At 39.8% G+C, this 11,950-nt stretch overlaps 1 protein-coding gene across 2 annotated transcripts in view; it reads right to left on the bottom strand.

Moving 5' to 3' along the window:
- Positions 1-463: 463 nt before the first annotated feature.
- Positions 464-11,950, bottom strand: part of KCNJ6 (potassium voltage-gated channel subfamily J member 6) — a 304,560-nt gene continuing 293,073 nt past the window's right edge. The window contains exon 4 of one of the 2 annotated variants that reach the window (XM_025379782.1): positions 464-1,718. In XM_025379782.1, coding sequence (XP_025235567.1) covers positions 1,393-1,718 — 326 coding nt within the window. In that variant the 3' untranslated portion in view covers positions 464-1,392. The remainder of the gene's footprint in view (positions 1,719-11,950) is intronic. The other variant, XM_025379783.1, reaches the window with a different exon arrangement.

The raw sequence follows: 11,950 nt of genomic DNA, 5'->3' as shown, positions 1-11,950 counted from the left end.
ATCTAATCTTTGAATACTGAACTCTGGTCATTTCAAAATAATAAAAGAATAAAAATAAAAGATCACAATGCAAGAAATGCTGATGGATAAGCCCCAGGGACAGGCGAGATGTCATTCTCAGAACGCCAGATAGAGTCAAAGCGTGAGAGGTCGATGATTATAATGCGTGTCACTCACTACATGCCTTCATGAATTTCATGGCTTTAGACCCAAACCATCTTCTGCTAACTTACCATGTCTCATTGTAACAGGCTGTAGAGAAACTACAGCTGGAGAATCAATGGTTTTGCAGAAAAGTTTCCTAAATTATTGTACTACAAAGGGCAAGAGCTCATGTGAAAAGTAAAAACATACCTTTGGTGACATGCTAGAGAATATCTCCTTCCTGGTATTCCCCCTCCTCCAGGCCAGTTAGTGAGGCCCTTGTTATCTTTTAAAAAAAGACATCTGTTTTGTAACATTTCACAGTATATCAGCATATTGGTGGTGGGTTTTGTCATCTACCAGATCTCTCAATTTCCCCCAGACCTATGGCTTATTAGATTCAATGAAAGGATCAGCATGGGAACAGTGAGGTACCCTAACGGCTGCCAGTCTGAGACACAAACAAAGGCCGTGCACTGAAGGGCCAGCCGTCAACGGGATCAAAATAACCTGGAAAACACAGACATCAAAACAGAAACGCCTACTGCATGTTAGGAATCTTTCTTTCTTTTTTTTTTTTTGCTTCTTATTTCTAAAGTTATATATCTAAACCTACATTAATGATACATCTATGTACAGTATTTAGAAGTTCTGTTCTATGGTACTTTTGTACATGCTGGGTTTTATTACTAACTACAAAAAGAAAATAATTACATAAGGCATATATATGTACAGTGGTTTGTCTTCAGCTCACCTGGGCCCTACAACTGCCACGCCCACACGGGGGCAAGCACCTCACCCTGTAGTAGATGAAAAGAATTGGGATCTATAAAACTGAGGGCTCCACTCTGTGTCTCACTGAATGAATAAATAGGCACCGGAAACCTTGCTTGTCATATCCCAGGTAAAATCTTTGACACACCTTTTTGAGTGATCTGGTATTATACAACACATGCAGGTAAGTAACTGAAATCTCCAGGAGCTGGACGTGTAGTATTTTGGGAGGAGACCAGGCTTGGGCCACAAACGAGAGCACTTTGCACCTTCATCAAATCCACGTCTACCTTGTCAATCTAAACAACTGAGAGAGGGCAGGTAGATATTTTACACCTTGAAGATTTGTTTTCTGGTCATGTAAAAATTAAATATAAATAAAGAACAAAGCAAGAGAGACAAAAAAGAAAGAGAATGAGAGACAAGGGAAGATTGTGTCAGGGGGAGAAGAGAAGGGGTTGCCCAGCTAGGGCACTAAACTTTGGATTCATTCTCCAGGTTTGCCACATCACCATTTCTTTCTGTTTGCTCTTCAAGGTTCTTTTCTTCCTCTTCAGTCTCCAGTTCTGCATGTTGGTTGAGTTTGCTGGATACAGACCAACTCAGGGGCAGCTCTGCCCTGCTGGCTAACTCGGCCAGCTCTTTGGCACTAAGGGATGGGGTGCTGGTCTCATAGGTCTCATGGAAGCTGTTGTAGTCAACTTCGTAGAACCCATCCTCCAGGGTCAGGACAGGCGTGAACCGGTAACCCCACAGGATCTCACTGGTGATGTAGGAGCTTCGAGCTTGGCATGTCATCCCTGCAGAGAGAAGAATGGAGGCTTTAGCATATGTGAGTGTGGGCTTTCCATGGCCAAGGAGTCACAGAGAGCCGGGAGGAGTACTGCATGCAGCTGTTGAGACTGACCTGCATACAGTGCCACAACTTAGTAGGTGTCATTCACGTTGTAGACACATGCTAATGTGCCATGGAGATTCCAGGCCTCTTAGGGGAGTCCTGGGGAACAATGAGAGAGTCCTGGCTCACATCAAGCCATATTTGCCTGCACGGTCATGCACAAAGGAAATCAAATGTGCAAATGCACACAAGTGTTTGCTTGTGTGTGGCTATGTCTGGTCCACTCTTTGCTCTGGGAGAACCCTGAAGCCATGACTCTGGCCTCCTACTACTCTTGGAGACTTAGCCTGGGTTCTAATGGTATTTGAGCTCTTTAGCCACAGACTTAGAATGAAATTTCATATACAGAACTACACTTAGGCTGCTTTTAAGCTAGAGGCCACAGATCAGTGTTACCCTCCCACCTGCCATTAATACACAGGCCATGACTGTGGCCCCCAGATGCAGTTGGAAGGGTTACCCACCTGAATTTGCACTTCCTTAGGCCCAGTGGTCATAGTTACTCAGATTGTGCAATCATAACTACTTTAAAAGCTTTTCCCCCTTCTTTTTTTTTTTGAGATGGAGTCTTGCTCTGTTGCCCAGGCTGGAATGCAGTGGTTCCGATCTCGGCTGACTGCAAACTCCGCCTTCCAGGTCTAAGCAATTCTCCTGCCTCAGACTTCTGAGCAGCTAGGACTACAGGTGCACACCGCCATGCCTGGCTAATTTTTTTTTTTTTTTTTTTGTATTTTAGTAGAGACGGAATTTCATCATGTTGCCCAGGCTGTTCGCGATCTCCTGAGCTCAGGCAATCCACTTGCCTCGGCCTCCCAAAGTGTTGGGATTACAGGTGTGAGCCACTGCTCCTGGCCACTTTTCCCTTTTCTTAAACATGAGAAGCCTTTCTGTAATTTGCACAAAAGCACCAGGTGAGCTACCAGCAGCCCTGGAGTCAGGAAGTAGCTTTCTTTTAAATATGAAATGGCAGAATGAGGAAAATTCCAGCCAACTCGTTAGAAAATAAAAATAGGCAACAAGTGTGGCATAAGATATGAGAAATGACACTTGCGTGTGTGTGTTTTTTTTTCCGAGGCCAAAGAATTCTTTTATAAAAATTCTCAGGAAATGGAAATATTCATTCAGTCATTAATCCAGGGCTGACTTCTCCATTAGGCAAAAAGGCATGGTGTCTACAGCCCATGATACTTTTAGAGGCCCATGAAAATGTTTTAACTTTTTTAAAATCAGAAAATATAAACTTTTAGATGGAAAAATTGTTAACGTATTCATCTTTACACCAACACAGTTGTAAAATACAATTTAACACATTTTCTTAATGGGGCAAGGGACTTACAAAGGCAAAATCACCAGGGACTCATGAATGTCATACTGTGGCCCTGTGTCCATTCATTCAGGAGAGCAGCCAGCCAGCCAGTTGGTATGTCATCTGTCAGGACCACCAATAAGTATTGCGCAGCTGCTTTGTGCTGAATGCAGGTGGATTAGGGAGAAGAGGATACCTGTGAATGTTTACACAGAAGGGTCCAGAGCTACACAACATTCCTGCAGCACTACATTTGCTCCTTGTGTCTAGAAGAAGAAACTGGGGTGCCAGGGACCTATGTGATTGACTTAACGATAGCTGTCGGGCCTGAGCCAGCACCAGCCCTCATCCCAGCTCTGTGCTCTTCCTCTTAATCTTAAAACCGAAATGTGACCCTTCTTCAATATTTCCTTGGATGACCCACAGAAGCCCCCTCTTTATGCCTCTAAAACAAATATTGCAGGGCTTTTAGGTATTAGAAAAATAGGTCAACACTGATTTGATTTTACTTCTCAAACAATGTTTCTCTTCTGAATTGTTTTCTTTATCTGTGCTTGGGAGTGGTGGGGTGAAGACAGGTGATGGCAGGGATATGTGGGCTCAGAATGAGGAACAAACAGGAAGTCAAGAGGAGAAGGTTATCCAATAACTCTCTTTCCACCAAGAAAGTACATATTTATGGTAAAGTGGCTAGAAAATAGGGCTGTGATAACAGTTGGGGAAAACAGCAAGCTAATCAAAGAACAAAAATATATTTTTGGGAAAGATGTTCATAGGGAGCTTTGGAAAACTCTGACATATTCCTGAGAAACTAGAAGGCCACATGCATGTGTAGGGCTGTGCACATGCCCAAGAAAACCAGAGAAGGCCCTGAGCTCTCCCTTCTGGTTGACACTGAGGCTCTGTGCAAGTAGGAGGTGGAGGTTAATGCAGAGTTGTAAAGTGCCTGACTGAATGCTGAAGGCACGTCCCACCATGTACATAGAGACCCTTGACAAAGACTGGGAGATTTTTGGTTACTGGCTTTTAAGAGAACCTGTCTAATTATTAGCTGATCACTAAATTAACTGAGCAGAGACTTTAGTGGCCATATACACAAAAAGTACAGACCTTACAAAATTAGCTCAGGAAAGTGACTAAAAAACAAATAGCAATGGCAACAAAAAACTCTGAAAAGGAGGGAAAATCTCATTTTCAGGATTACTACATTATATTATTTAAAATGCCTGTTTTCAACAAAAAACTATGACACATGCAAAGAAATAAGAAAGCATGTCCCATACACAGGAAGGGAAGCAGTCAATAGAAACTGTCCTTGAAGATGTCTAGGCATTGGATTCACTAGAGAAAGACTTTAAATCAGCTATTTTAAATATGTTCAAAGAACTAAAAGAAGCCATGTCTAAAGAGCTAAAGGAAATTAGGGAAACATTGTTTCCCCAAATAAAGAATGTCAATAATAAAAATAAGTTACATGTAAAATCCAAACATAAATTCTGAAGTAAAAAGTACAATAAATGAAAGAAAAGAACTACTACAGGAACTTCGCAGATTTGAGCTGGCAGAAGAGAGGATCAGGGAGCCTGAAGATAGGTCAGTTGAGGTGATCGAGGTATAGAAATTAAGAAGAATGGAGAAAAATGAACAGTGCCTCAGAGACCTGTGGGACACCAGCAAGCATACCAACATACGCATTACAGGAGCCCCAGAAAGAGAGTATTAAGAGAAAATACCAGGAGTAATCTACACATCTAAGAAGCTTATCAAACCACAAGTAAGATGAACCCAAAGAGATTCACACTGAGACTCATCATGATCAAACAGTTGAAACACAATGATGAAGGTGGAATCTTAAAGGCAACAAAAGATAAACAACTCATTACATGCAAGTGATTTTCAATGACATTAACAACTTATTTCTCATTAGAAACCATGGAGGCCAGAAGGCAGTGAGAAGACATTATTCAAAGCACTGAAAGAAAAAGACTGTCAACTGAGATTCTCTATCTGCAAAATTATCCTTCACAAATGAAGGAGAAATGAAGCCATTCCATGAACAAAAGTGGAGAGACTTTGTTGCTAGCAGACATGTACTCCAAGAAATAATAAAGGGAGTCCTTCAGACTAAAATAAAAAGACACTAGATAGTAACTCGGATGAGAACAGGTGTGTTCAGGGTGGTATGGCCATAGACTAGACCGTAACTCAAATCCACATGAAGAAATAAAGAACATTGGAAAAGGTAACTACATAGGTAAATATAAATGTTTTTCTCCAGCATAATTTTATGGTTATTCCATTTTATGGCAATTATACTATGCCATTATATGAATATGTCATAGTTTTATTTAATCAATAAAACAAAATGATCCAAAATATGTGGTGGGTCTATTTGTTGGGGGAAATATTAATAATACTGACTTGGTTTGTGGAGGTTGTCTTAAGTGTACTATTATGGGCTGAATTGTGCACCCCCACCCCCACATTCATATGTTAAAGTCCTACTCTCCAGCATTTCAGCATGTGACATGTTTGAGATGGAATCTTTAAAGAGTTAATTAAGTTAAAATAAGGTCATACTGGTGGGCACAATATAATTGATGTCCTTATAAGAAGAGGAAATTAGGACATAGACACACACAGAGGAAAGATCATGTGAAGACACAGGGAGGGGATGACCATCTACAAGCCAAGGAGAGAGGTCTCAGAAGAAACCAGCCCTGTTCACACTTTGTTCTCAGACGTCTATCATCCAGCATTGTGAGAAAATAAATTTCTGATGTTTAAGCTACTCAGTCTGTGGTACTTTGTTATGGCAGCAAACTCGGTACACTTACTGAGTTCCACAGGGAGAGGAAAATACCTTTCCACAGTGCCATTTGAAAAGGAGTATTTAATTTGTGTAATAAGTAAGATTTAAGTAAATGCTCATGAATGCTTTTCCAATTTTTGTTCATCATTTTCGTATCAGAACTCATTTAAAAAAGGATAAAAAAGAATATTAATGTTTGCCTATCAGTAAACATTAAAAAGTATTTCTAGGGTAAATTGATAATTTTCTTCAGAAAAATTCCTGTCTTACATATTGACCTAGGTCCCAGTCCAGTCTTTAAAAGTGTGATGTTTTACTGAATTTGGAAAAGTAACAAAATAAAACCAACAGAGTTAGCCTCATAAGAAAGGCAGAACTGCCAAGATGACATCTGTGTGTATGCATGTGGTGTTTATGTTCCATATCAGCGAGATCATCAGAAAGTCTCCCTGAGCTAGGTTATTTTGTGAGTATAGTACTTTCTGGAAGAAGTAATGTTTCATTCGATGAGGAGCAAAAGGTGGAAAACCTGATCTTGATCTCCTCTGAGCATGCAGTCATAGGTGTCTGTTTTTCTTTTCTTTTCTTTTTTTCTTTTTTTTGAGACAGAGGCTTGCTCTGTTGCCCAGGCTGGAGTGCAGTGGCGAGATCTTGACTCACTGCAAGCTCCGCCTCCCAGGTTCATGCCATTCTCCTGCCTCAGCCTCCCGAGTAGCTGGGACTACAGGCGCTGCCACCACGCCCAGCTAATTTTTTTTGTATTTTTAGTAGAAACGGGGTTTCATCATGTTAGCCAGGATAGTCTCCATCTCCTGACCTCGTGATACACCCGCCTCCGCCTCCCAAAGTGCTGGGATTACAGACGTGAGCCACTGCAGCCGGCCAGGTGTCTGTTTTTCTTACTGAATTGTGAATGCCTTGAGGATCTATTTGTCTTGTTTATTTCCATATTCCTTACCATTTGCAGAGTGCTTCAATATTGGAGGTTCCCAATAAGTACTTGCTAAGTGAAAAGAGTGGACTTGGGGAACTAAACAGAAACAGCTTAATATTGTTCATTAGCCATGTCTGAATGTATTATTAAATAAAAAGATAGCTTGCGAGTCATTAGAAAAGAAAGTGGGAGATTTCTGCTTCTACTATCATGTCAGTCTGTGTATGAAGAACCCTTAGCTAAGATATAACACAATGCTGGAAAATTACAAAATGTCTTACCTTTTGTTTTATGTATTTATTTGTTTGACAAACAAAAATTTTACATATTGATGGTGTACAACATGATATTTTGATATATGTGTATGTTGTGAAAAGGCTAAGTCAAGCTAATTAACATATCCATTATCTCAAACACTTATTTTATTTTTTTGTTGTGAGAACATTTAAAATCTACTCTTAGCAATTTTTGGGCATATAATACATTGTTGTTAATGGTAGTTGCCATTTGCGTTTCTATTTTTGTGAAAGTGCTTGTCCTCTCCTTTATCTTGAATGCCCTTCCCATAGTAAAATGCTGCTCATCCCTCAAGAGCTAACTAATGTGTGATCTCCTTTCCAAAGCACATTGTTGCCAACCAGTCTCTTGCTGGAACTATTGAGTTCCAGGTCACCATAACACTTCAGTGACCTATCACAGCACTTATCAGAGTATTTTACAACAGTCATATGTGTCTGTTTTCCTTGCTGAATTGTGAATGCCCTGAGGATCTATTTGTCTTATTTCCATATTCCTTAGCATTTAGCACCGTGCTTCAGCATTGGAGGTTCCCAGCAAGTACTTACGGTTAAGTAAAAAGAGTAGACTTAGAGAACTATATAGAAACAGCTTAATATTGTTCATTGGCCATGTCTGAAATGTATTAGTAATATTAAATAAAAAGATGGCTTGTGAGTCATTAGAAAAGAAAGGGGAGATTACTGCTTCCAGCATCATGTCTGTCTGCATATGAAGGACCCTCAGCTAAAATATAACACAACGCTGGAAAAGTACAAAATTCATAATTTGAATTAAACCTGAGTTCAGTGAAAAGCAAGAGATGGGCCTTCTGAGGCTGGTGAAGAGGGAGTAAACGCACCTATTCCTTCCCACCAATTATAGTTGAGGCCTCCGGACAATGTACTGCATGAAACCACCTGAAGACTCTAAAAAGTTCACAATAGCAGGATGATTGGAGAAGGGAGTCAAAACTTGAGGAATGAATCGTTTGGGGATACATTTTTCTGCCTTCCTCTTTTATCTTCTGGCTTTAACCTGAGAGAGGCCCAGTGTAGAACTGGGGCCCCAATGCAGAACAAGTCCCGGCAAGAAAATCTCGGAGAGAAACCCTGCCTTTCTAACCGGAGGACCAGGAAAAGGTGCTGCTGTGGGTCAGAGACGGGAGTGGGAATCCCCATTAATTGAGTGTGAGGACTTCTCCCCCAGCCGTGAGTGCAGTCTTCGTACTCAGCTGCTCTGCAGTGCGGCGGTGACATAGGCGCCAAAACTCTGAGAGAGAGCCTGTCTTTTTGGACCAAGTATTGGGAAAGGGGAATTCCAGGGATCAGAGTGTGTGGCTGCATTTTCCTCTTTCCTCTCATTGCTTTACCCTAAGAGTGGCCCCGATTGCGTAAAACCATGCAGCAACCCAGGTGGCTCAAATGCTGAGCAAGTCTTGGCTTTAGAGAAAGAAGTATGCGGGGGCCGACCGAGGGGAGGGGTGGGTCTCATAGAGGACAGAACTGGAGGAGGATTTCCAGATTCTGTGTATGAATTGATATAATCCTGAGCTTTGCATGCACAGGACAGAAAACAATAAGAAAAGATGAACTTAAAAATTACCACGTTTTGGAATATATGACCACACTTCTAAATGTCAAAGAAGAAACCATAATGGAAATTTGATAATACTTAGGACTGAGTGATATTGAAATTCTAAATATCAAAATTAAAGGTCATATAGAAAGTAAGAAAAATTTATATACCTAAATGCACATATTAGAAAACAAAGAAGTCTGAACATTAATGTTTAGAATATTCAACTTAAGACATTAGTAAATGAACAACAGAATTAATTCATGGGAAATAGGCAACAAAGATCACTGTGTAATTAATAAAATATAAAACAAATGAACCACAGTGAGGATCAATAAAGGCAAAAGTTGTGTTTTTGAAAAGTCTAGTAAAATAGACAAATCTCTGATCAGACTGGCCAAGTAAAAGGTATAGAAGGCAAAAATAAATGGCATTGGGAACTCAAAGGTATATATAACTATAGAAATGGCAGAGACTGAAAACACAAAAGGAGATTATAATAACTTAAAGATGAAATGGACAATTTTCTAAATCATGTAAATTACCAATACTTATTTAAGTACAAATAAAAAGCAGAGATACCTTATAACCCATTATGAAATTGAGCCAGTGATTAAAAACTTGCCATAAGGAAATTACAAAGCCCAGACAATCTTAAAGATGAGTTCAATGAAATATTCTAGGAAGAAATCATGATAATTTTACATATACTGTCCCAGGAAATAGAAGAATAATTTCCTAACTCATTCTAGAAGCCAAATAATCTTGACAATAAAGTCATAAATATAGTACAAGAAAGAGAAAAAAAAGGAGAACACAAGCCCATATTATTCACTTGTGTAGCTACAAGAATCCTAGAAGAAATATTAGCAAACCAAATCCAGCAGTTTAGAAAAAAAGATACACCATGACCAAGTTGGGTTTATTCCAAGGAATGCAAGGGTGGTTTAACCTTAGAATACTGATCATATAATTTATCATGTTAAAAGATTGAAAGATCATTATACTATGTGCATAGAATTCATTTGATAAAATTCAAAAACCACTTATCATGAAACTTGTTAATAAACTTTGAATATGAGACCAACTGTATCTACCAAAAATCTAAACAATCATTATTTTTGATGATGATGATGATCAAAAGTTAGGATCATTTAAAGTCAGGACCAGTGATTTTAAATACAGATGCAGTAAATGCTTGCTATCACCTTTTCTATTCAGTACTGTACCAAAGGACTTTGCTGGTATAAATAAGATAAAACAAAGAAATAAAATAATTTGATTCAGAAATAAATAAAACTTTCATTATTTGCAGATAATATAACTGTGTACATAGAAAATTCACAAGAGTAGTACAACTATTAAGATTACTAAGAATGTTTAGCAAGGTGGCTAGAATTAAAAATCTGTGGAGAAAACTTATGTATATTTTTATATACCAGTAACAAACAAAAGATATAACAACAACCCTTCACCATTTCCTCTAGCAACAAAAAATACCTAGAAATAAATCTAATAATAGAAATACAAAACCTTTATGACAATTTATAAATTATACAATTTGAGAGACAGTAAGGAAGATTTAAATAAATGGAGAGATATATCATGTTCATGGATAGGATGATTAAACATCCTAAAGATGTCAGTTTTTCCAAGTTACTTTATAGATTCAATGCAATCCCAACAAAATACTCTTAAAGTTAAAAAAGAAATGGATTTGACAAATCCTTTCTTACACCATAAGGAAGTACAAAGACTCAAAAGCCAAAACACTCCTGGAGAAGAACAAACTCTAGGGACTCACTCTATTAGATCACAGGACATATTTAGTAATTATGGACATGTACAACAGGAAACATATGGTTATGTTCATAGCAATTGATATACTTTGGATATTTGTCCTCTCCAAATCCCAGGTTGAAATTTGATCCCCAACGTTGAGGGTGGGGCCTGTTGGAAGGTGTTTCGGTCATGGGGTGCTTGGTGTCATGCCCAAGGTAATGAGTAAGTTCTCCTTCTATCAGTTCCCATGAGAACTGACTTTAAAAAGAGCCTGGCACCTCCATCCCCTCTCTCTCTTCCTTTCTGTCTTGCCATGTGAGCTCCATGCACCTGCTCCCTTTTCCCCTTCTGCCATGAGTGGAAGCTTCCTGAAGCCCTCACCAGAGGCTGGGGCCCTGCTTCCTGTACAGCCTGCAGAATCATGAGCCAAATGAACCTCTTTTCTTCATAAATTACCCAGCCTTAGGTATTCCTTTATAGCAACACAATGAGCTAGGACAGCAGTATCATTTTTAACAAGTTGGAAACAACCCAACTGTCCATTGACAGACAGTGGCATATCTTCACCTAGTGGAATTTTAAGAAGTACTAATAAGTAAATTACACATGTAGGGTCCAATATAGATGAATCTGAGAAACATAATATTCCACAAAAAAGCAAGTTTTATAAAATTTAAAAGTATACCACTTTTATGAAGTTAAAATAAGCATAAGTGAATAATATAGTATTTAGGAATACATACAAATCATTTTTTTTTTTTTTTTTCAGACAGAATCTCACTCTGTCACCCAGGCTGGAGTGCAGTGGCATGATCTTGGCTCATTGCAGTTTCTGCCTCCAGGGTTCAAGTGATTCTTGTGCCTCAGCCTCCTGAGGAGTTGGGATTACAGGCTTGCACCACCACGGCTGCTAATTTTTGTATTTTTTTGTAGAGATGGGGTTTCGCCATGTTGGCCAGGCTGGTCCCGAACTCCTGGCCTCAAGTGATCTGCCCACCTCGGCCTCCCAAAGTGTGGGATTACAGGCATGAGCCGCCACACCCAGCCAAATCACTTTTTGTTTTTTTGTTTTTTTTAAAGAAAGCAAGGGAATGTTAAAAACCAGTAGTTATATTGGGGTGAGAAAAGAATATAGAAATAGATATAATGGTTAGCAGTGGCCGGGCGCGGTGGCTCAAGCCTGTAATCCCAGCACTTTGGGAGGCCGAGACGGGCGGATCACAAGGTCAGGAGATCGAGACCATCCTGGCTAACACGGCGAAACCCCGTCTCTACTAAAAACACAAAAAATTAGCCGGGCGAGGTGGCGGGCGCCTGTAGTCCCAGCTACTCGGGAGGCTGAGGCAGGAGAATGGCGTGAACCCGGGAGGCGGAGCTTGCAGTGAGCTGAGATCCGGCCACTGCACTCCAGCCTGGGCGACAGAGCGAGACTCCGTCTCAAAAAAA

The sequence above is a fragment of the Theropithecus gelada genome, chromosome 3, assembly GCF_003255815.1.
Source record: "Theropithecus gelada isolate Dixy chromosome 3, Tgel_1.0, whole genome shotgun sequence".
NCBI classification, from domain to species: Eukaryota; Metazoa; Chordata; class Mammalia; order Primates; family Cercopithecidae; genus Theropithecus; species Theropithecus gelada.
The sequence above is the reverse complement of the archived record's forward strand: the minus strand, read 5'-3'. Positions and strand labels throughout refer to the sequence as shown.